The sequence below is a fragment of the Sminthopsis crassicaudata genome, chromosome 4 (genome assembly GCF_048593235.1).
Source record: "Sminthopsis crassicaudata isolate SCR6 chromosome 4, ASM4859323v1, whole genome shotgun sequence".
In the NCBI taxonomy this organism is placed as follows: domain Eukaryota; kingdom Metazoa; phylum Chordata; class Mammalia; order Dasyuromorphia; family Dasyuridae; genus Sminthopsis; species Sminthopsis crassicaudata.
This window is the reverse complement of record NC_133620.1, coordinates 157652131-157678415: the sequence shown is the minus strand read 5'-3', so window position 1 is coordinate 157678415 and position 26285 is coordinate 157652131. Positions and strand designations below refer to the sequence as shown.

General features: G+C 34.4%; 1 protein-coding gene and 1 pseudogene across 3 annotated transcripts in view; both read right to left on the bottom strand.

The window, feature by feature from the left end:
• Positions 1-18069, bottom strand: part of TXLNB (taxilin beta) — a 75834-nt gene extending 57765 nt beyond the window's left edge. The window contains exon 1 of one of the 3 annotated variants that reach the window (XM_074309685.1): positions 17976-18069. Coding sequence is in view for 1 of the 3 variants with exons in the window: in XM_074309683.1 (XP_074165784.1) it covers positions 3523-3565 (43 nt within the window). In the remaining 2 variants the exon portion in view is untranslated. Of the gene's footprint in view, positions 1-3397; positions 3639-17975 lie in introns of those variants that run through there. The other 2 variants (XM_074309683.1, XM_074309684.1) reach the window with 2 other exon arrangements.
• A 2943-nt stretch (positions 18070-21012) lies between these two features.
• LOC141565916 (histone-lysine N-methyltransferase EZH2-like) lies at positions 21013-22137 on the bottom strand (annotated as a pseudogene).
• Positions 22138-26285: the final 4148 nt, after the last annotated feature.

Sequence of the window (26285 nt, the reverse complement as noted above, 5' to 3'; positions counted from 1 at the left end):
CATGCATTTGGATGGATACTTTATAGAGTTTATCCAACTGTGTATTTGTGTATGTGTTTATGCATATATTTAGAGAAAGAATCAAAGATAGATAAAGAGACACCCAGAGACACAATGACACACACAGAGACACAGAGACAGAGATATAGACACACACACACACACACACACACACAGAAAGAGAGAGAGAAACTTTTACTGACTTCAAGCTTATCATAAAAATAAAACTTCATTTTTGCAAGATTAATATTTTACTGGCTATAGCAATAAGACATGGAACACCATTTCCTACAAAATTCTAAAGATATCACCTGCATAGAGAGCCATGGAATATCACATAGTGACTATGAGCAGGCTACATAATTTTCCTACAATAGAAAACTCTGAAAAAGAACAGCAGTGAAGGAAGTCATCAAGGAATTGTATAATAGGAAGAGAAGACAGGTTGGTCATTTGATAAGATTAAGATATGACAAGTGGACAGCCAAACCATTCCATGACTATCTTGTAATGTTGGGAAGAAGTGGGAATGGCATCCAGCACACTGGATGGATCCCTTATGGTAAACTTTTGGAAGAATATAAATAAAGACTCACAAGAGTTGAGAAGGCATTAATAGATCAAGATTTTCATTACTGGTGGGAACTTTCAAATGATGAGACCATTTATCCATTTGGGTTTTTGAGCATGACATAGTTAGATGAAAAAATCATAGAAGTCATCTATTAGTCTCTCTGTCTACGTGTTTGTCTGTATTCTCTGTGTCTGTCTTTAAATATATGTTATACACATACACACACATACACACACACTTGTCTTGGATAATCAGTACAAATGTACAAGAAGTTGAGATTAGAATTAAACAGGAGGAGAAAGGGCTTCTTTAGGAAATTGATGATGCTCCTCTAAGTACCCTAAAAATTCCCCAGAAACGTAGCACTATTTTTTCAATACCAATATTCTACCCAGTTTACATGGTCACAAGCCATAAAATACAACACTACAGTTTCTGAAGAATTAAAAAAATTAGTATTACTCAAAGAACAATGGATATGTAAGTATGTATATATACATGCATGTATTGTGTATGTGTGTATGTACATCTGTAGTGGATATAAAGAGCTACAAAGAAAAACTGGAGTAAAGGATGATGAAAAATATATGATAGAACATATAAAAGATAGAAGAGAGATGTGCTGATTATGTGGTGAGATCAAGAGATAAATGATACTCGGTATGCTGCACTGGTATTCTTATGAGATGATGAGAAAGTGAAGATCTTTAGCACAATGGAGCAGTCCACCAATGGCAAACTTTGGGAAGAATATTGGATGAGCAGCCATAGATGATTTGTCATTTGCATCATTGGAAGGAATATCCATACTGATGCTACTATGGATGCATTTGAGTGAATATCAAGTAAGATGATTAATTCTGTGATTCTAATAGATGCAGTAAATATTGCTTTAAAGAACTTGATTTACTACAAAGAACAAGGAGAATTATACATTGTCCTCTTTTGGAAACAAATTTCAATCTCAACTTAAATAAATTTTAGAAACAAAGATATTGCTATTTTACATTCTATCCAACAGCTAGAAACCTGAGACCACCATGATTTAAAGGTGAAAAATTCTGTATTTGTAGTTAAGTGACACAAGTTGGATTCCTGACAGAAGATTCAAATCCTGGCTTTCTGCTTCTAATATTTACTTATTTACATAGTAAAGACATTTAACTTCTCTGAATTTCAGTTTTTGAACCTGCAAAAAACAGAAATTAATAACTTATAATAATTTTATAATAATTATGAATAATAGTAAATATTGACTTTATAATGTTCAAATGATATAAAATAACTTTACAACTCATAAAACTTTATATAAATATTGGCTGAAATTATTTGAATCATTAGGCAAAGCTCAGACCTAGTAAGCCTTGGAATATATGATTTTGTCAGCCTGTGTCCTATCAAGTACTACAGAATAAACAATTCTGGCACCTGTTATATGGACTTTATTAAATTGTAATAACTTTAATCTAATCCAGCATTTAGGCCCCTGTTGACATCAGTTCTATTAATACTGAGTGATTCATTTATCAATTGAATATTTAACAATAAAGTTGTTTACTCTTACAAAAGAGGCCCCATTTTGGGCTCCTAGTGTTTTGCTATGTTGAGTAGAATAATATGTTAGATACTGTATGAGATAGATGCAGGATTTGTTACCCTTCCTCTCACCACTGTATTTAATGCTAGGATCTTAACAAGAAACAGAAAATATTCTTCAGTGTAGATAGGTCCTTCTTTCCTCCCCCCCTGTAAGTCAAAGAATTTAACACTGCAACCTGACAGCATCAGCTAAATACTGACAAAAAGTAAATTCTCCAATCTTTATACTATTTCTGCCTAGCCCATCTTTTCTCAATCAGTTTTGTAAAGCACCTTTTTACCTTCTTAATGAGAGGCATTTTAAATTTGACCTCCATAGAGTACACATGTCCATCTATATATAGCTTCTGCCTCTCCCCACACCACCAAGCAGAAAGACACATGGCACCTTTTGTCCAGCCAGAAGTTATTTTAAGCTCTTCTAAAAGGAGGTTTGGTATTTAGTTAACACTTCATCCTTCAAAACCTTGGAAGGAGAACATTAGTTTTAAAAATTAAATTCAAGATGGGAAGAATTAATGAGTTAAAATATGTACATTAAAATGGTTAGATAACACATTCATATAAATATCTGTGTACTTTAAAGAGGTCCTCTTTGGTTGAAATTAGATTCAAATTTACTCAGATTCTACAAATAATAATTATAAATAATAGCCTGGGTTTGAGCCAATGAAACTTGTATATGAATTTGCCCTGTACTTTTCAGGTGTTAAATTGCTCTAATTCCATATAGTAAATCTACTATAAGCCCTTTGGATTTTCACATTATAGTTGCTTTTAAAAAAGAATAATGAGTCACTGAACACCCAGGAACCCTTATTTCCTAAGAGTAGTTTGGCAATGGCAGGGAGAAGCCTAATTTAAGAAAATTTCTGTGTTCCTTTTTTTATTGTCCCTTTCTTAGCAAATATTGATCTCCTAATTAATTGCTGGTGGCAAAAAAAAAAAAAAAAAAGTATTACAAAACTTTTTCTTGTATAAACTCTACTATTTTGACTTTTTTTTTTTCTAATTAAAAACTGCTTACTGCCACTTTTGGCAGAAAGTTATAGGATCCCCTGTGCCTCAATGAGGCACTTATTAAGTATAAATAAAAAACAATGGAAAGGGCTTCAGTAGTTCACGGTCAATCTCCAAATTGAATTGTTTGGGCGGCGAACACCTCCCCCCAACCCCAACGTCACATCTTTTTAAGTTGCCTGAAAAAGTGTTTGTTGAACTTACCAGTAGGCGAGGAACAAAGCAAAGAGAGGAAGAGAGGGCCAGAGGAAGAAGGTGATTAAAAAACAAAACAAACCCCCCAAAGTACCATCAACAGATCAGAGCAGGAATCAAAGCAGGACACTCACCCCTGTTCCTGCTGGAGAGAGAGAGGGAAAGAGAGAGACACATGGAAACACATACACACACACACACACACACACATATACACACGTACACGTACAGGCAATGACAGATGAGGGTGGGGCAAAGCAAGGGACTGAAGCCTGGATGACAAAAATAACAAGGGATAAGACCTATGCAAAATTTAAGTGTGATACCCCCCTGGAGGGGGTGGTGGCTCAGAGATAATTGGCAGCTTCTAGGGTTTAACAATTTCTTCCACTCTAGATTTTTTTCCTAAGAAAATTGAAGACAATCACTGCAGTGAAGGCTAGAAATATTGATAGTTTTTTGAGGTCAGTTAATATTTTCAACCTAGAAGGCTTTTCATGTAGGTGTTTAGGGTTTCTCAGTTCTTGATATATTTCTGCTATGATTTATGATTTCTCTTCCTTTTCCTTCCTATGCCAGTTTAATTAATTAGTTTTATTTTGTTTTTGGGTATGTAGTATCAAGTTGCTTAATGATAAAATGGGCAGGGATGGGAGGAAGAGAGATATTGGCTTGAAAACTGTAATAATTGAAAAACTTTATGATGTAATTGATATTTACTTGTGAGCCTTGAAACAAACAAAACATGGAATAGCAAAATTTCCTGTCCTGATGTATAATTTTATCTATTTTGTATTTTCTCCAAGATGGCTAAATTGTTTCTCTTATTATTGATATTTTAACATGCCCTCAGAGAAAATATCTGTAATGGTAGTAATTGAAGATTTTGACAGTAAGGTAAGGTGTCACTGAGTTCCAATTTTACAACTTTCCTTCATGATTCTGCTATAGCAAATAAAAAAAGGATGCCAATTTCTAGTGGATCATTGTTGCAACACTGTGCTGAATGACATAGGAAATACTGTGGTGTTCTAAGCATGGAAACATTTTTATTAGATTTGGAATAGTCTTTCTATTGTGAGACTTTTAGGGATTGCTTACATAATTAATAATTAGTCATTATGGCTTGTGGAAAGAAGCAGCATATGGAGGGGAAATGCTGTTCTTTTTTGGATTTGGAAGATGTGGATTTGGGCTCTAGCCAATCTATAACTAGTTCTGATTTTAGACAACATATAGGAGTCTCTGTTTTCTCCAGTATTAAGTGAAATCAACAATACTTAAACCTAACTGGGTTTGTTATGAGGAAAGAGCTCTACTATTACAAATCTGAGTAATTGTTATTTCTCTAAATTATATCATCTGCAAAAACGTACATGCATTTATTAGATGATCTCTAGCATTAAAATGTTCAACAACTGCTGATAAAACTCTCCAATCCATTCCTCACACCTAAAGTGAAAGTTCCTAAAGTGAAAGTCTAAATATGTCACTCCTTTGCTCAAGAAGCTTCAGTGACTCCACATGTCTCTAGGATAAAAATAAAAATCCTTCCCTTTAGTAGTTAAAGACCTTCTCAGTCTGATTTCAACCTGTCTTTTGTAACTGACTTCTTATCACTTCTCCCTCACTCAACATCCAGTCGAACTAATGATATGCATTATTATATATATGAAACACTATATATGTGAAAGTCTATCTCCCATTTCTTGCTTGAAAGCTCTCTTCATGCTTGAAATGATCACTCTTCTTACTTCCCTTTGTTGTTGTTTGGTCACATTTGACTCTTTGTGATCCCATTTTGGAGTTTCTTGGCCATGATATTGGAGCGGTTTGCCTTTTCCAGCTCATTTTACAGATGAGGAAACTGAGGCAGACTGAGTCAAGTAACTTCTCTGAGGTGACCCAGCTATTAAGTCTCTGAGGCTGGATTTGAATTTAGTTTTTCCTGACTCCAAGCCCACCTAATTCCTTCCTGAATCCTAGCTTTCTTCAGAACTCAAGTACTACCTACTACAGAAGGGCTTTTCCTTTTCTCCCCAGTGTTCTCCCCTTACTTTGTATTTAATTTGAATACCTTTTGTATACCTTTTGTATATACTTACTTGTTTTCATATCACTTTCTCCTAATAGAACAATATTTTTGAAAGTCTGAAATTATTTTTCTAATCTTTGTTATTGTTAGTGCTGTTGTTAAATGGGTCAGCAGTCCACATCAGGTTGGGAGATTGCTAAAATGTGATCACTTTTATGATGTCACAATCTTGCAAGTGATTTTTGTTTTTCTAATATTTTCTAATATTGTTTTTCTAATATTTTTGTTTTTCTAATGCTTTTAAACAGATAAAGTTTATTTCAAAATAAAGTTTGCTTTCTAGGATAGACTTACATCTTTTCAGCAATGCAATGATCCAGGACAATTCCAAGAGAATTGGGGTAGAAACTGCCATCCACATCCAGAGAGAAAACTATGGAGACTGAATGTAGATTTTTTTTTTTGTTATTGTTGTATGTTTACTTTTTCTTTCTTGTGGATTTTTTTTCCCTTTTGGTCTGATTTTTCTTGTGTGACATGAAAAATATGGAAATATATTTGAAAGAATTGTATATAAAATACAATTAAAGAAAAAAAATTAATTTGCTCCATGGCCTAGAAACTCTTAGTAATCAGTCCTAAATATTTAACCATTTTTGGAGGGAGAAACCTTACACATCTTGGAAGGCTTTTCTGGGTTTGTTTTCTTTTGAAGTTAACTTATCTTAGTGAGTAATATAATTCAAAAGATCTTGCTATCCTCTATGTGGGAAGGCGCACCTGGGGACTCTCTTTTTCTGGACTTTCAGTTGAAAGTTCTTTGAATTTAAGAGATCCCTGGAGAAAATTTTGAATGCCTTATGATGTTACAGGGGCCCAGAAAAATTTGAAGGTGTTAAAAACACTATGATTGTAGACCTATAGAGGAGGGGGAAGATTAGTTTAAGATGAAAAGAACAAAATAATACAATCCCTTCTCTACATAATTTGCAGACAACAAAATATATTACTTTGGTTTCTTGCTTGAAGCTGAGGGGGTAACTATCATTTGAGCTCAAACCCTTTAGGATAATCTGAGAAGCTCTGTAAGGACAGGTTTCCTTCTGAGATAAGCTCGAGAAGCTAATTTTCTAAGTGAAAAGAGTGACTGGTGAGAGGGCACAGTGTATTCAGCTGATATGAACCTTTCTTGGAAGAGGCTGCAAGTATGCTTATAAGAAAGGTATGATAATTTGTAATGGAAAGGTCTGTTTAGATGATTTGGAGCTTGCCTAGACATTTGGTAACTGGTTCTGATCTGTTTTCCCTATGTGAAGAGGAGCCATTTTGATAAGCTGAAATGGAAATGGTATATATATATTCAACAGGTCCTGTTGGATGACCACAGTGAGGCTTCATCCTCATTCCTGCCTGGGTGTGAACGAGTAAAGAGTGAAGAACAATGCAAAGTCATCATCAGAGACAGAGAAGTCAAAGACCTTTATTTTCCCACTGGGTCACAGTTAATATGCCCTAGCAGCTGGGGAAAATGCTTTATATCTCTGTTCATATTTTTTCTCAGCAAATATCTCTTTGAAAAAATTAATTCATATTAGTTGACTAAATGACCATAAGGCCCTAATCAATGATGATTGATACTGGGAGCATACATCAGAATGGGATCCCAAGCTGATAGTGTTAGAGGTGAAATTTCCCAATCCCTCAGGGATATCTCTGGAACCCAGAGGAGGAGATGTAGAAATGTGGTTTGTTCTGGAGACCTGATTCATCAGTAAAAATGGGAGTTCAAGTAAGGACTTCCAGAGTTTAGGGCTACACAAGTCTTTGAGATAATATTTCAAAGGACTTTCTAACAACTGGAATAATCCAATGATGGAACAAGGTACCTTATAAAAGAAAAATGAGAAAGTATTTATTAAGTGCTCACTTTGTAACTAGCTCTAAGGATACAAATATAAGACTGTGCCTGACTTCAAGGGACTTATATTTTAATAGGCACCAACATAAAACATTTAGGGCCCAGGAAGGAAACTTTGGTCAGGGTTGTCATGAAAATGGTCTAAGGGACCATTATATTATAGAAGGATAAATTGAAATATCCCTATCAGGAACAATAGCAGAATTGTTTTAATTGTGGCTCCGTGACTTGGGATTCTCTCAGTATATCTGCCTGATAGAGGTGGGTCAGAGGAGACAGCTGCAAATAAGGATAGACATACTACTATATGGCAGGAATTCTATAGATAAAAGAATTATAGTAAAACCTTTCACAAAGTATTTTAAATCCTTATCACTGAAATTTTTAAAGCAGAATTTGGATGATTTTGTGTTAGATATATATCATAGAAAATGTTTTCTATTTATTTTGAAAGGAATATTGGACTTGACCTGTGAAGTTTCTCCAACTTTAGGATTTTATGGTTAAATTTAAGTAAAGGATTTATAGCTTACCTTAATTAACACCAAACAGTTAATGGTGTTAAGTATAAAAAGCTAGACAGAATAGGGGAATGAATGGGATTTATAGTAAACAGATTTTTGAAACTGTGTTGTCTTGGAATGTGGTTTCTAGAATAAAAGCCAAATTTTTGTACTATTACAAATTTATTGGAATACTCCAGAGTAGGGGGAAGAGGAGGGGCATGATTAGAACAGGATAAACTTGAGTCAACCTTGTCTTCATATTCAGCAAGGATTGTAGCTTCATTTTATTCCTGTAGATAGGGTAGGACTGTAATCAAGTTGACCTTATTTTTTTATTAGGCTAGATATCTGGAAAAATATGGCAAAATCTAATTAATTTGAGCTTGGAGATAGTCGATCTGGATTAGTGAAAGTTACTCCACATTTAATTCAACAAAAACTTATTTTAATACCTACTATATGCAAAACTGAGATATAATGGTAAATGAAATATTTTCTTGAATTATAATGTGAATTTTTGAATAAAAAAGGATAAAAATATAGAAACTATCTAGGATTAGGTTACCTGGTAAAAATTCTTCGTGTACTTGCCTTGTCATTAATGTAAGAATAAATAATGAATTTTAGCTATATGGTTCTTTGCAAGTCTTTGCAAGTACTTTGTTTTTTACTGAGATAAACTTTTGCCCCTCTTAAAGATTACAAATTCCAAATTAATGGAGTCTGAATTGATCAGAGTTTTTTTTTTTTTAATTATGACTTCCTGACAGTTCATTTTAGCAGTGAGAAAGACTTCGAGGATGAAATCTGAGGGTGCAATTGATTTTCTAATTATTATGAAAGGTTTTCTTTGAATAACTGTTACAGTATTTGAGAGATCTAGAGTGACATTGTGATGTGCTGGTGGGGTTTTGTTTTGTTTTGTTTTTTAACTCCAGCTAGCCTACAGATAGAAAATGGTTATTTCTATCTACCACTGTCCCTGGCTACCCCAGTAGTGAGTGAAGCAGGTGACATCCCATGTTGGGGAAATTCATTATATAGAAGTATGGAAGCTAATAACTATTTTTAAATTTATTTGAATTCTCCATGGCTAAAGTATGAGGATATTTCTATTCTGAAAGCTTCAGTTGTTATCTATTTTTAGTTGTTAGCTACAAGAAAATTTTAGGTTGACTACTGCTGTGTAGACAATATCTCGTAATTTCTATCTCTACAGCTGTAACATAGTTTTCTGGATTCTCTAAGGCCATGCCAGTGAAATGCAGATTCTGCCATATCCTAGCAAGCTCAAAAAGTTTTGAGTGCATTTATTCACACATTAGTGTTTGTTGCCCAATGACCAGTGGAGATTTGTCATCTAGGCGCAATAGAGATTCCTCTGGAAGGTTCCACCATGCTGTAGCTTCCCAATACAATTAGGATAAAATATAGAATGACTACACAAATATTTCTAAATAATATTGCATTTAGGCCAAATATTTAAGCATTTAATTTGAATTAAATAAAGTAGCTGGGATATTTTTCAGAGACTAACTATGCTGTCTGTATGTGCCAGTAAGTTCTAAGATGAGGAGAGTGTGAAGGAAAATCCAGCTTAAGTCAGAAACACACTAGATGTGTGGCCTTTAAATGCAGCATTTAACTATGCCCCAATCTGTTTTCCCTTTAGGGATGAAGGTACTTGGTCAGTGAAACATAAAGGAATTTAGAATATAAGCATTTTGAGGGCAAAAATTGTTACATTTTTGTCTTCCCATATCCAGTGGGAAAAGTGTCTTTGCCAGAGGGAATGCTTTAGTGCTTATTGATTTGAATTTAATCATGCTGATTATAGCTTTGAAATACTACTTGCTGCTTGGAAATTAGTATATTTATTCCCAGGCAAAGGCTGTGATGATTAGAATTGTTGAGATCAGAGTATTTCTTAAAATACTCCCTGTGAGCCATTCCCTTACCCTAGAGATCTATAAGTGTCAGGGGATGCAGGATTGTGGCTGCCAGAAATCAAGCATTCTAGGATGACATCTGGCATTGCTGCAAAGGTGGGAATGTCCTTCCTGAATGCTTTGTTGTGATATAAATACATTTTAGTTAGGAAAATTCCCAAAGTATGAACTGTGCTGCTCTCTCTGGCACCTCCAAATGAACTGTTATAACTTCCCTCTTCATTTTCAAATTTAAAGCTCTCTAGATAATATTTGCAAGTCTATAATACAGTTAATATATTTTACTATGTCTCATTATGTGTATTCTACTCTTGGTCAAAAGCCATTCCTAATTTCAAGCTGGGGTCTAGGTATCCCAAATCCATATTTTAATTTCTAGCTCTTATTCATTTACCAAATCCACTCTTTTTTTATTCCAAACTGTGTGTGTGTGTGTGTGTGTGTGTGTGTGTGTGTGTGTGCACATGCACACACAGGGAAAGAAGAGAAATTGAGAAAGGGGGAAGGAGGGAGGGAAGGGGAGAGAGAGACACATACACACAGAGACAGACAGAGAGATACTGGGACACTGAGAGACACAGAGAGACAGAGACAGAGACAAAGAGTCAGAAAGAGACAGAGATAGACAGAGAGACAGAAAGAGAGAGAGAGAGAGGGAGACAGAGACAGAAACATACAGAGAGAGAGAGAGAGAGAGAGAGAGAGAGAGAGAGAGAGAGAGAGAGAGAGAGAGAGAGAGAGAGAGAGAGAGAGAAATAATGGATGAAAAGCACTTTGCAAAACTTAAAGTAGTATATAAATTCTGGTTATTATTATTATTAGCCTTCAGTAACCAGGCCTTCATTCCAATGATGACATCATTCTCCCAGCCTTCTACAGTGTGCCAACTGAGCTCCGGCAGTGTTTATTGAGCAATAAGTGGGTGTGCCAGTAAATGTTTAACAACTGGGGTGTGTGTGGGGAAGTATGCATGAATACTTTTAAATTTAATCTGCATTATTAGCACTTTCTTAAGTCTAGACAATCAACAAAACAATAAATCAAGCCTTGCTTTGTAAAGATTGCTGATTTCTAATGTATAAATGCTCATACTGAAAAAATTTTTACTTTGGATTCTAAAGCAGGTCCTGGTGGGCTTCAACCCTTGACCTATTAGGTTTGATTTTTATATCATTTGCTATCTTCCTTCTACATTTCCCAGGTTATAAAGGATCACCACTTGCTTAGTATGTTTTATTTGACTTGATTTGGAAAAACAGCCCAGAAATATAACTGGTTCTACTCATGCTCACTGTGAGCCTCAACTGCCCCCCAAACGCAGAGTGGAACTAAGTCAGTATTGTGATCCATGCTTCTTAGATGAAAACAGTGATCCAAAAGAAACTAACTGCTTAAGAAACATTGTAACTTGGATGTTGGAAATCTTTCCTTTCACACAACTGCAGAACAGATCAATGAACTGTGGCAAAAAAAAAAAAAAAAAGTGGTGACCTAAAGAAAATCATCATCAACCTGAAGAGGGAAGAACATTGATATGTGGGCACTGTTGTACTGAATGTTACTCCAGAGGAGGCACTGAGAATGTTACCTGGTATATGGTGGAATTTGCTTGGATAGTTGAATCATCTGTACAGCTTGGGATGCAATTTAAAAGCAAGTTAAAAACATATTGATGTGCATAGTCTGGAGGCCAAGAATGAGATGAGTATTGAATAGTAATTTGAAAATTAAATGCTTCTCTCCTTTGCTTCTTTTGAAGTCTTGTTTTTTTCCTCCAATTTATTGTTCTTTTCTCACTGAATTATTTTTATTGCTTGGAGTTTAGCTTCTTATACTTTCACTACATGATAATGAGAGGATACTATGGGAGAAGAGTACAAAGACAATGAGTGATGAAAACTCATCCTTTAAAAAACAGACAATCCTGGAATGTTAGTTGATATTGTAATTTTAAAAACCCCAACAAAATATAAACAGAGAGCTAATTTGGTTTTTAAAAAGAGAATAAAACCAGCTTTTTTACATCAACTAAGAAAATAAATAATTCACAATAACTGACAAAGGAAGTTATCAGACAATTTTGTCGAGTTATATGCATTTATATGAAAAATATATATGCTAACAAAAATTACCTTGAGGGAATGAATGAATACTTAAAAAAGATGAAATAGCTATAATAACTAAAAAGAAAAAAATAACTCATTATCAGGAAAAGAAATTGAATAAGCTATAAATGAAATCTTGCAGTAAAACTCTAGAACAAGTAAATTCTATCATTCAGAGAACTAAGATTTACTGGGATCCTTCCAACTTCTCTCTATAATACAAATATGCATTTGATACCTAAACCAGGGAGAGACAAAACAGAAAAAAATAATGTAGACCAATATCCCTAATAAACATTGATGCAATATTTTGAAATATTACAAAACTGCTTTCCTACGATATAAATACTGAGAATACAGATGCAAATCTCACATGTGCCAGTCACTATCTTTGTACCTTGAGCAGATCATTTCATCCTTCTGGACCTCAGTTTGTTCCTCTCTAAAATGGGTATTTGATTAGATGGTTTTTGAAGTCTTTTTAAACTCGAAATTCTATCATTCTAAGAATTTACAGTCCCCATATTGAAGCATTGAATAGAACTTTAAACAATAATAATGCTAGTTTATTTAACTCCCATTTCTCCAAATATTTCAAAGTATCTTTTATATGTTTTCATTTCTATAAGATTCCTATGAGAAAGTCTGACTGCCTTTCAGATTGGAGAGTTGAATTAAAAATGATTTTAAGTCACTTGTCTGACATCAAACCAGTTAATTACAGAGTGAAGGCAAGAATGCAGATTTTTAAACTACCAGAAATAGCAAGCTTGTCGCTTAAACTGAATGCTTGGTTTGGAATAAATTCCTAAGTTCTTTTCATAAAATGAGATCCCAAATTGGAGGTTAACTTATACTTGGAATAACACATGGTTTTTCTTTTGGGAGATTGCAAATTTGTTATTCTGAAGAAAATGTTATTGTTCTCTATATTTGTGAATGCTAGAAGAGAGTAAATTACCTCATAAAATTCACTATCTTTGCATTCTCAGGATGAGGCCTGCATTGTGTATAATTATTTGTTATTCATCTTTTTTTTCCCACAGAGCAAGACTCAAATGAATGAAATAATAGAGAAGTGAATATTTGGATACAAAGCTCATACAAACAGAATATTTGTCACATCCCCAGAGAAAAGTGAGAGCTTGAGATTCTGTTTAAATAGCTTGTGTTACTAAAAATGTGAAGGGCAAAAGATGGATATTACAGACGAGGGAATTTGAGACTCTGCAAGAGAACAAAATAACTGAGAGAGGAAAAAGAATTTGTATTGAGATGAATAAAATTTATATAGACTTTCTTTCTATTCTATATAACTCCTGGTAGCGCTGAAGGCAAGCCACTATATCAGGAGACTAGAAACAGGGGAAAAACTGTAGAAAGAGAAAATTTATTAAGAGAGTTCGGGCCACAAGAAATTAGGTTTTAATAAATAAGAAATGGATCATAGGAAATGACTGGGAATAATCAATGACACAAGCATTATGTTCAGAGGGGAAAAAATCCTCAAATTAAATGTTTACTAGAACTACAGTCTAATCTCATTAAACTAGCATTAAATTATTGTAAGGAATATATAATTTGATGCTACTAATGTCTCAGTGCCAACTAGATGCCCTGTGGTAAGTTAATCATATATTATTATTTAATAAATATTAATTTAGTACCTATCAAGAGATCTTTCTACAATGGAATCACATACTTCACATGGATAAATGTCTATACATATATGAATATGCATACATACATACAGAAATATAAACAGTATATATTTGTGTGTATTCTATATTTTTGTCTATCCAAATATACATGATAGTTAGGTGGCACAGTAGATAGAGCATTGGGCTTGGAATCAGGAAAACCTGGGTTCAAATACAGCCTCAGATATTTACTACCTGTGTAATCCTGGGCAAATCATTGAATCCCATTTGCGTCAGTTGTAAAATGAGCTAGAGAAGGAAATGACAAACTACTCCAGTATCTTTGCCAAGAAAACCATATGAAGAGTCAGACATGGCTAAAATGAATGAACAACATCTATATACATATACACACATGCATATGATGTGTATATATATATATATATTCATATTTGTACATACATGTATAAAGTAGGTTGGTACATGGGTACCAGTGCAGTAGATTAACAGTAGATTTTGTTATTGAGAATTTCTGTAGGTAAAATCATAGCTCTATATGAATGTATATATATATATATATATATATATATATATATATATATATATATACATTATAGTTAATATATATGTGATTTGACTATATACCTAGATTTAGGAAAAAACAACTCTAGAATTCAGACCTAGCATGTTTTCTGAATGATTGGGAGAAGGCTTATTTGACATTCAGTGCTTGTATAAGGGATAGAGTTGATGTCAGACTTTGAAAAGAGAGAGATTTTTTTTTCTTCTCTGTCTTACTCTCTCCTAGAGAGGATACTTGTGGTCCCAGGCTTTCTTCAGAGAGAGGTCCTGTAGGAAGAGAAGGACTTTGAGAAGAAAGAGAAGCTGGTATCTTGAACATATCCTTTGTGTATGTTTTATATATGTATATTCTGTGTCTATGTTTTCCAGCTTACTCACTAGAGACTTCAGGGAACTTCCCCTTAGGTGATTTCAGGAATTTTCTCTCTTGATCAGTCTAAACTATCTTACTCCCAGTGGTAAAACTCATTCACTTTGTATTGTCCAATCTCTATAATTTATCTAATTTCTATTTGCTTGGATCAATAAGTTTATTCTCGATTTACCACTGTGATCTCCTTTGTCTAAATGGTATAATGGAAAGGGAATCAATTCTTTGGATATAACTTTGGTTACTCCTTCCCAGTAAGAGATATCAACCAGGAAAGTGGCTTAGATCTAAATCAATTTTCCTTAGTAATATTTAGGGGACAGACATATATAATTTTAGTCTCTTATACTTTGTTTGAAGAGAGCAAAGTGAGACAGCAATTTTCTACTCCTCTCCAGCTAATAATCAAAGTCTTTCTTGGTGACTGGTAACTAAGATTCCAGTGACACACTCCCTTTGAATTGTATTTAGACACATCGATATGCATATATAGTGGTAGGGCAGTGAATAGTGTTCCAGACTTGGATTCAGAAAGACTCCTCTTCCTAAGTTCAAATCAAATCTCAGACACTTACTAGCTGTATGACCCTGAGGAAGTCATGGTTTGCTCCAGTTTTCTCATTTGTAAAATGAGCTGGAGAAGAAAATGACAAACTACTTGACTATCTCTGCCAAGAAATCCAAAAGGGAGTCATGAAAAGTTGGCTATGACTAAAAAAAAAGACAGCAATGTGCATATATACATAAACCACATTGGCAATATACATACTGTACATATATAGACCCACACAAATATATTTCAATAGTAATAGGAACTAGCATAGAATTGCAGGAATTCTCTCTGCTAATATACATCAGTAATGAAAATTTCTTCATTGGGATGTCCCTATGCCAAATAGTTCAGCTTGATTGTAAGACATATTTTGAAATTTAAAGGGACTTTAATTTAGTTGTATTACCAATGTGGGAGTCATCACTGAAGAAGTACAGTCAGATCAGTTCCTTATTAAAGAAAATATTAAAGTCAATATCATATTAAAAGTTATAAACATAAAATACAACATGCAATTAGAACAACTATAATCTGATCTGTTTAAATAAGGTACTGCTGTAGTATATGACATGTATAGAGGAGCAAATATCAACAGGGAAGATTGCTGCTTCTTACTTCTTACTTCTTTGACTGATGTAAAGCAATCACCACAAAAAAGGGGGCCCAGAAAAGCTAGGAATTCCCTCAGACATCAAATACTTTATCTCTCAAGCAGATAGACGTGGTTTCCAAGTACAACATTGGTTTAAAAATATAGATTCATTGTCAAGACTTTACAAATAAGAATGATGGAAGCTCATGAAGAGTGATGCTTCATTTTTTTAAAGTAAGAAGCAGAGGGAGGAAGAAAAGAAAAAAAATTACAAAATTTAAGGCATGAAACCTAATTCAGATCATTTGAAGATGTACAATAAAAACAGAAATGATAAGTAAGAAAAATGGGAAAGCTTTCTCAAAATTTCTCTAGCAAATTATTTTCTTCTTCAATGGCAGTTTAATGCCTACATGTGGACTCTGATATTTCAGTCTTTAATATATGCTATATGAAGAAGAAATAGTATCAAAGAAAATGAGGTGTTAAAAACAGCTTGTATTCATTTTTTTCCCTTTATGCCCTGTGACTTCATAGTGTAAGTTTTACTTACCCAAATATTTGACAATGCCCAAGTATTTGACTTTCTTTGTTATTTTTCTAACAATTTACCTGTCATGTCAAGTGAGTTTGCAGTTCCACTTGGATTACCTTGGATTTGCTGTGGCAGGAATCCATTGGGGAAACTTCAGGTGCCCTTTGTAATAAGGACCCAGAGGAAATTTGCCTGGACCTCTAAAGTTCTATTGTTTATTGTCTAGCTGGAGGTCAATAGAGAATAAGAAGGATCAGAAGACATTTTGTTACAGAATATCTACAAAGAAACATAACTGGAATAAGAAGCTGAGGGTTTATAATCTTTGCTTTCAATGTGTCTTTTGGCTTGAGATAACATCTCTCCTCTCTTGATATTCAACCCATCCTATATACCCTAAAACCTTATCTATCACCTTTTTCTCACAGAGGTAAGTAAAACCATACCCTCTGATCCAGAGCAACAATTTCCAGATTTCTCAAGGGCTTTATTGTCTATCTGACTTTTAAATCCATGGATTTGGCAAAAGGATTAATTAGTTGAAGTACTTTCCCCATGTGTTCTCACCACCCTTTATATTGTTTCCTTATGATGGGTCCACCATCTCTCCCTCCTCTGCCAAATCCTCCTTGGCTTTCAAGAAAATTATTTTGCTCAAACAATAGTAACGATTAGATTAGCATGAGGTGAAAGTAACATCTTTATTGAATGGGAGGTAGAGTCCCTTAAGCCAAGAAAATGACATGTGGATGGTCAAAATGAAAGAATCAATCCACAGTATTGTTTTTTCTAGCTGAGATAATATCTTTTTGTTAGTTGTATTGATATTGTCTACCCTAATATACAGTGGAGTGCTAATATGGTTCATTGGTCCTGCCCCCCCAGGTTATCCCCCTTAAAGATCCAAATGTTGAGCCTCTAGGTTCCTTACTACTATTTACTACTCCTTACTACTCTTAGCAAGAGAAACCTATGAGTACTGTTTAGGTCTTTGATCCTTTGGGTTCTTATTAGAGATGGGGCAGCAATGGATACCATACCAAAAATGAGTTGTTTGCAAATTGAGCATTATAGTATTAGAGAAAGGAACTCATTGGAAATAACACCTTTAAGGAGATTGTTTTCATGATGAGTGCTGGCATAAGTGGGCCCAGGCTTAACATATTTCTGGCCCTATTTATTATATTAAAATTTGTGTTTATTAATGGAAAGAATAACTTGAACTAGAAGCAACCCTCACAAAACCAATACATCTATTTGTAAAGGGCTAGAACTGAGCAGATGCAAGGTGACCTAGCTCGTAGGGCTAATTACCAATTGGATAATTCTCTATTAACATATGCTTGGAGAATGACCCTTCCCAACTATTCTGTGCTGGATCGGTGGGTGTGAACAAAGAAGGAAAAGAGAGAGATGAGAGGGTAGAGTAGGACAGGCAGGATCATTCTTTTGGCTGTGGAGAGAGAGGAAGGAGGTGTTGAGATTGCTAATCCCCTGACGGCGACCCCAAAAGACCAAGATTAAAGACTTTTGCTTATTCTGACTCCCGCTAATTCTAAGATATCCAGGGTTGCAACATCTATCCCCACTATATACTCAGGCTGATTTGTAACTGTAATAGAATCATGGGCTTCTAAGAAGAAAGAAACCTTAAATGCCATTGTGTCACAGATGGAGAATCTGACACACAATGAAGATTAATGATTTGTTCATGATCATATATTTAGTGTCTCCAATACCAGTTACCTAGCTACTATGCCAGGCTGTATTTTATATATAATACCATTATTATATTGTCCTACCTTTAGTGAATCAGTGATTTTTGTTCCTCATATAGTGATTTCCCCTAAACCTCCACCTCTAGATGTATTCCATATTTAATTCAAATGAGAACTCTCCAGGTAATGGTTACCTGATTTCTGGTATCCAGAAGATCCCTAAAGATCTGAACTTTACCATCCATCTAATAAAGGGTTACTCTTGCCCAGTATTTGTGAAGCACTTTTATTCTTATACAAATATTGAACAACTTTGGAGGGCTTGGCTCCATTCCTGGTGATCCTTAAATTACACGTAAGCTTATGGTACAAAGGAATCAGTAGAAACTAGTTAAGACCCATTTGCCTATTCCTTCCTCTTTGATTATTTCAAAAAACTTTTTATATGCACAAATATGTAAGCATATTTCCATATTAATTACAGTTGTGAAAGGAGAAATAGACCAAAAGGAAAAAAAACAAACAAACAAAAAACTCAGATAAAATGAAATAAGTTTATTTCAATCTACTTTCAGAGTTCATCAGGCCCTTATCTGGATGTTCTTCCATTATTATTAATCTTAACCCTAATCCAATCTGTAATGCTAAAAAAAGAAAAATTGGTTACTAATCTTTCTCATCAACCCCATGTTTTGGCTCTTGGTCTCCTTTCAGACAAAGCTTCTTAGATTCCCATGCTTTTAGAGTAGCTCACCAGAGAAGGCAGCACTACTAGTGTCTACTTAAAATCAAGGAGATCCAATTTATTCAAACTTCAAAAGCATAGCCTGAATTGTAATAAACAGAGGAAGTGCCATAGTAAGCAATTACTTCCAGATATGAGGAGCACCTTCTAGGAGCTTTTCAGCTCTAATGACCTTTGAAACAGGCTGTTCATAAGGGCACTGGAGTTTCCTTAGTATCAACTATTCTGTATCATATAGCCAATCAAGAACTCCCTGATCTTTTAGATAATGAGTATTTATTCTAGAGTTTTTGAACAGGCCAGGAAGGGAATTCATCCTTAGAGAGCTAAACCTATCTGATTCTCACCTGAGTCCATTGAAAAAGATATATATCCCTGTCCCAACTGTATAGGATGTCAGAATGACCTTGCAACTAGGATTTCATTTCGTTCTCTAAAGTTATGAAACTTATCATCAGAATATAAATCAGTGCTGGTTTCTTTTCCCCACAAATGCACGAGCCAATCCCTTAAACTCTCTATTTCCTTCCAGTAATATTTAGCAGTAAGCACCTTATTTCCTATCCTGAATATCCTTTAATTTCTTCCTGTTAACCATCCCCTAAGAGAATACTGCCTTGTGATGGTGACTGAGTATTCTTTCCAGTTTCCTGTCTATGGGAGAAGACCAGGGCTGGGAACAAGGGGGAGGGGGAAATACCAATACAAGGAGAATCTTTCTCATTCCAACCCTTACCCTTTCCCCAAATTTCATGTCTAATAACACAAATATCCTGAAACAACATTATTAGGTTAGGGTCATGATCAGATCTCCTTGTAGTGCTAGGAAAACATTGACCCTCTCATCTTTAGCTGGGTTATCATAAGTCTATCAATTGGTCCTCTGCCTTTTGTACATTTCATTGATTTCACTTTTATTAACATAGGTGATGGCTTTGCAATAATTAGCAACAATCAGAAAACAGTAAAGTTACTTTGTTACCTGTCAAATTCAACTGGTCAGTGCTCCTGTAGGGACCTTAGAGGACTAGATGTCCTACTAGTGTTTTACACTGATGTCTTGCCCTGATGAAATGTTAGAAACTCAGAAGACTATCATCCATTGGAAGGATTTGAATGAGTCACAAGGGAAGAGAAGGCATGAATGGATTTTTGACTTGCAGCAGTAACTATATTACTGACTCACAGAGCCATGGAGAAGGAAGAGGATGGATAGGAGGAAGAGGAAAACAAGATAATAGTAATGATGATAATGAAGATAAAAGATGAGAACCAGATGCTAATTATAATAAATCAAGATCAACCTGTTGCCATTAGAAATTACAAAAAGCTTATATTTGAGTAGTAATCTGTGCTTAATGATCTATGCCAATTGGTCAATGAAGTGGTAGAAATAATGTAACATATTAAGTCATGTTACACAAATTTAGTATCTACTAGATACCTAGACAGACAAGATCAGATGACTATAGTCATTCACTAGAAGTTTACTATCCTTTATAAACTAACAACTAATGACAATTCCTCTTCCTAAAAATATAAGCCCTGAAATATCCTAAAACCCCCCCCAGCAAATCCTCTTTGAAGGATGTATTTGAACCCAAAACATCACTTCAGAAAGAACCACCATTATATAATACTGATCCATAAAAATATCAGAATGTTTCTGCTATATGTTATAATACCAGGTACTTATAATTTCCAAGCTGCATAGAATGAAAAGCTTTTCAAAATGTAGAAATCTAGGAGATATTAAAATAATGTGGGAACAGGATTAAGATAGATATCATCCATCTGCCTGCTATGAGAATTGTTCTGAAGACATTTTCAGTGAGTCCACAGAAGTTGTGTTTACATTTCAATATACTTTTTCAATTTGAAAAAAAATTCAATTTATTTCTCTGCACAATAGTCTGCAGAACATTAAATTAAAAAAAAACATACCCAGTATAGTAATTTGTTTTTAGATTGCTTTCATCTAAACTCCATAAAAAAAAAGATGAATACAAGAAAACAGAATACTAATCGTAGTTATTATTATCATTTCATTAATGGGAAAAAGTCTCTATACCTAATTGAATATAACATGATATTATAATCATATGATAATATGAATATAACACATAAATATATATATATAACACATATATAATATAATAGGAATATAACACAGACGGATTTCAGACTTCATTTACTCCAATTTATACTTGGTTAAGAATCACTTCTCCACCCCTTAAGTGGTTGATTGGTCCCTTCTTAAAGATCTTCAAATTTGGGGATTTCATTTTTTTGCATTTTATTTTTCTAAAATTGCCCACAGTACTAGAAATTCCTGAAAATAAGGCATCTGTTTTAAAGAGGAGAGAATGGATGATATCAAGGGATTTCCATTTCTCATTCAATGTCCACATACTTCAGGACATCAGCCTGGCTATATCTGTAGTCCAAAAATGGCTCTTCACCAGTCTGGATTGTTCTCTTAGCAAAAATACCTATCCTATGGTCACTGTTAACTATCAGAACTTTTGCATAGCAGCTGAGATTTACTGAATGATTTGTAAAACAAATTTTATTATCCTTGCAGGCTGCATCCACCAAAAATCATTATTCAAGTTGAAGAGAAATCTGCACATATACTTATCATAAACTTTTGGTCTTCTGTTTGCCTTATCCTGAGAAATAATCTCACCACAGTATTCAGAGATGAATTTATTCTTTTGTACAGAATTTTTTATGAAAATTCCCCAACTTGCCCCATCACATGGTACCATTAGTAAATGCTTTTTGGATCCTCTCTGAATGCTGCAGTTCTTGCAAGACACATTTTTATTATCCTAGTGATCAGCAGCCCCACAAGTCAGACAGAGGATTAGATCACATTCATGGACAATCAAATACACAAGGGCATTGTTTAATGTTGTATTGTGCTTTATAACAGCACCCAGGGAATTGGTTTTGGCATTCTGAGCTACACTGACAAAACTTTTCACAAAAAATTTGAACAATCCCACATGGGCAAGAACTGTCACAAGGTTGATGTGGATGATCACAGGATTGATAGTTGTAAATGTAGTTAGAGGAGCCATCCTTTTTCAGTTGTATCTTTCTGCAATGTATAGGCCACAAAAAATAAAGATTCCTTTACTCTAAACTCATAGATCTGTCTACATGTTTTGGTTCCAATCATAGCAATGGCACAAAATTATCATAATAAGTGTCAATAAGAATGGAGTCAATAAGAATGTTGAACATTGAGGCTTCAGCACCACTCCATTCCACGTTTTCAGGAGGTTCAATATTTGCCTTCATTTTTATTGGTGTTTGACACCTGGAGTTTGCCTCAGAAGAGCTGGAAGTTTCATCTTTCTTTTCTTCTTTCCCTTTATCAGTATTCTCCTTGTCATCATCATCTTTATCATCATTGTACTGACCAAGAGCATTCATCAACTCCACAAATATTTCCTCATTTGTAAACTTGTATTCTCTATCTTCGTGTACTTTTCCATCATAATTTGTTTTATTAATTCTTCAATGAAAGCTCCATCCTGATTAAGAACTTTATCCTCTATATGAGGAATGTTATGTAAAACTGTCTTATCTTTCACCATAAAATTCTGCTGTAGAGGAGACCAAAAATTCATTATAGGTACTGAAGAAACAGCATTCAGAGTCTTTAAGTTTTATTTTGGAAAATCCAAATCACTGGTCACAGAACAAGAAGTCAAGAAGGCTATGTCCTTTGCTATTTTCATTCTTGGTTTAAGATTTCTGTCCTTAAAGATAATTATGAATGTTGGAGGAGATGTGGGAAAACTGGAACATTAATCCATTGTTGGTGGAGTTGTGAACTAATCCAACCATTCTGGAGAGCAATTTGGAACTATGCCTAAAGGGCCATCAAATTGTGTATATCCTTTGATTCAGCTGTATCTCTACTGGGCTTGTATCCCAAAGAGATTATAAAAAAGGGAAAAGGACTCACATGTGCAAAAATGTTTTGTGGTGGCAAGGAACTGGAAATTATGGTATATGAATGTTATGCAATCTTATTGTTCTATAAGAAATCATCACCAAGATGATTTCAGAAAGACCTGGAGAGACTTATATGAACCGATGCAAAATGAAGTGAATAGAACCAAGAGAATATTGTGCACATCAACAAACAGATTATATGATGATGAATTCTTATGAACATGATTTTTTTAAAAAATGAGGTGATTCAGGTCAATTCCAATGGTCTTGTGAGGGAGAGAACAATCTCTTCTCAGAGCTGGTGTAAGCCTGTTGAACTTCCACAATGTCATGTATTCAGAATTTACATGCTTTCACCCACAAACTGGTTCCTTTTCAATTTCTTTCCAGTTTGGACTATGATGATCCACTTGAGTTTCTTGTTGCTATTTGCAAACCAATAAAAGTTGATGAAATTTTGCCTTTTTCTTTTCTCATGCATGTTTTGTAATATTTTGTACCATAAATCCAGGCATTCCAACATCTTCAAAATTAGAACTATCTATGATTGAGTCATACTTTCAATTGCATCATTTTTTTTCTAATAATAAACCTCTTTTTTTTTTTTTTTTTTTTTTTTTTTTTTGTGCTGTCAGTTCCATCTGAAGTGTTTTTCCTTTTTCCACTTGTCAAAGGCCCTCAATAGGAATCAGAAAACTCTGATTCCAGTCCCAGGTCAGCTCCTGACTTGCTGTGGGACCTTGGCAGTGGCTTTACCTCTCTGAACCTCTGTTTCCTCATCTTCTTTCCCTTTCCCCAACCTTTGCTGCAAATGGGAGCAGCGCTCAGTAGTGCAGGAAAAACATTTAGTTTATCAATCAAATGCACTTCAATTTTATTGGTTCTATGACTAGTATTACCACTGATGGCAGTTGGATTTCATTAATTTTCAAAGCTGATCATGTGACTGTTTAACAGCTCTAATTGTTATATTAAGCCTAAATCTTCCTCTTTGAATCAATCTTTCATTATTTGACTCTAATTCAGCGGAGCCAAACAGAAAACAACTGTAAACATATACATACACCCACATCCATGCCTATGTCTAGATGAGGCAGTGATTACATTGGACCTGAAGTCAGAAGACCTGAGCTCACATTCAGCCTCAAAAATGTACTTGGGCAAGTCAGCTAACTTTTATTTGCCTCAGTTTCTTCAATTGTAAAATATAAAATACTACTTCCTAGGGTTATTATTAGAATCAAATGAGATAATTATATAGTTCATAGTGTTGTGCCTAGTAGGTGCCATATAAACACTAGATGTTATTATTATTATCATATGCATGTTGCATCTTTCTATAAAATATAAGCTCTTCCTTTCTTTTTTTTTCTTTTTTCTCTTTTCCTCCTTCCTCTCTCCTCCTTCCTATTCTCCTTCCTCTCTCTTCCTTTCCTTCCTTCCTCCCTTTCTTCTTTCTTCCCTTCCTTTCTTCTTTTTCCTTCTTTCTTTCTTTTGTTTTTCCTATCTTTTGTTTTCTTTCTTTCTTTTCTTTTTTTAATTTCTTTTTGCTGCTCATTTTGCACACCTAGTAGCTAACATAATGTCTGGGTACATATTAGGTACCAAAATATGCCAGGCATCATGTAGAACAGAAATGTCAAGCTAACAGCCAACTCCTGAATATAGCCCAAACCAAAATTAAAACATAATTGATAAATATTCAAGAAAATAAATAAAAATAGATAATATTAAGTGAATTTCTAAGTTAATATGTAGTTTTCAAGGATTTGTTTTTATATGAATTAACACCACTAATTGTGGAAGATGAAACTAGTTGTTTTTCTCCTTAAATTTTTAAGATTCCATTTGATTTTTCATCATCTCAGAAATGTTAATTTGTCTTCTGTAAAGTATGAACTCAAATGTGATCTCTTAAAAAAAAGTCCTAACAAAAATGCAGGAAAAACATTTAGTTTACCAATCAAATGCACTTCAATTTTATTGGTTCTATGACTAGTATTACTGCTTCAATATACTAAGTGGCATGGCTACTTACTCATTTGTAATGGGGTGTTAACTTTAAGGCATCATTGTGGCCATGTTTATACTCCATTGAAAGACCCATAGAGGAAAATAATTGGGCACTTAATTGTCAACTATTTTACATTGTGGGCATAAAAGAGAAATTTATTTTGGAAAAGAAACAACTATAAATTCCAATTTACCTTTTCCCACCTAGATGGTAGTACTTTTGTTTTGAGATACCCTAAATCACTTCTCCTTGGATACTCAAGAACTCAGATAAAATCAAGCTCTGCATTGCCAGAGAGGTGGAGAAATAGAGCCTTTGACTGTGTTATAATGCTCTTTATGCATATTTATGTATTTGAAGCTCATAATAATTTTGAACTAAGTTATGTAAATAATATAATTTCCCTTTTTAGGTAAGGAAAATGAGGTACAGAGATGTTGGGTAACATGACAGAATGTGGATTCAAATTCAGATCCTTCAACTAGAGATCAGTGTTCTTTTCAGAAAATTTCCAGTAGAAGAGTACTAGCAAACTACTGCTTTGGGTAATGAAAATTTTAATATATGTCTCTAGCACTCTCCACTACCTTTGCCTGGTTCTTCCTGTATACTCTCCTTATTGTCACAATTTTCTCCTTTTTGTGAGGGGAACTTGGTAATCCCTTACATCTCTGGGTGTTTTGCATTCTGTGACTGTGGTCTTTAAGTCTGAGCTTTAACTTCTCTCCTTTGCTCCATTAATAATTTTTCTGATGCAAAAGTTTTATAGATATATATATTTTAAAAGCCAGTGTATTACAAAGGAGAAGGAATTGAAAAGAATCAACCACCTACTGAGGGAAGGGTCCAATTGCTATCAATGCCAAAAAACATTTAGATCTGCTTTCCTTCTTTATTCTAGTCATCATCAAAATCATAGCACTTCTCTTGGTGACTATAATAAATAACTGGGAGTAACATGAAATTTAGAAAGCTATTATCACCCATTCTCAAGGCACTTGTATTATTTTTAAAAGGCAATATTGAAGTAGATGAACATAAAATAAAACATTTTATCTGAATTTAGGAGGAGGAAGAAGTGAATGTTTTTCTTTTAATGGAAAATGATTATTTGGTTCTTTCTCTCTGGTTTTTCAGTCTGTCTATAAGTGGATTGTAAGGTAGGTGATAGGATAAAAACCATTACAGAGTGATTTAGGAAGACTGAGAAGATAAGCAGTTAGGAGAATGGAAGGAGAGATGACAGGATCAATCACTGTTGGATTCCAAATTGCTAAGGGATTGCTCCATAAATAACATGGCCAAATTTGGCTTCCTACCTTCTTGCAAAAGTTGAAGCCTACTGAAAGTGTTTGATAGTAATAACCACAGTGTTAGAATGGTGATTCATAATGTGCCAATTATTTAACAGGATGCAACAGAACTGCTTCCTTTAGTGGAAACAATGTCTCTTGTTAATCATGACCCTTTTCTGGACCCTCATTACTTTCTCCTAGACTGTTGTTTAACTACATAATTGGTATCGCTGCTTCCTGTTCCATAATTGGTATCCTTTCTTCAACTCACACAGCTTCTAAGATGATAGTCCTAAAGCATATGTCTCCCCTTTACTTTTCTTCTCAAAAATCTTCAGTGGCTCCTTCTCCCCATTAAAGTAAGATAC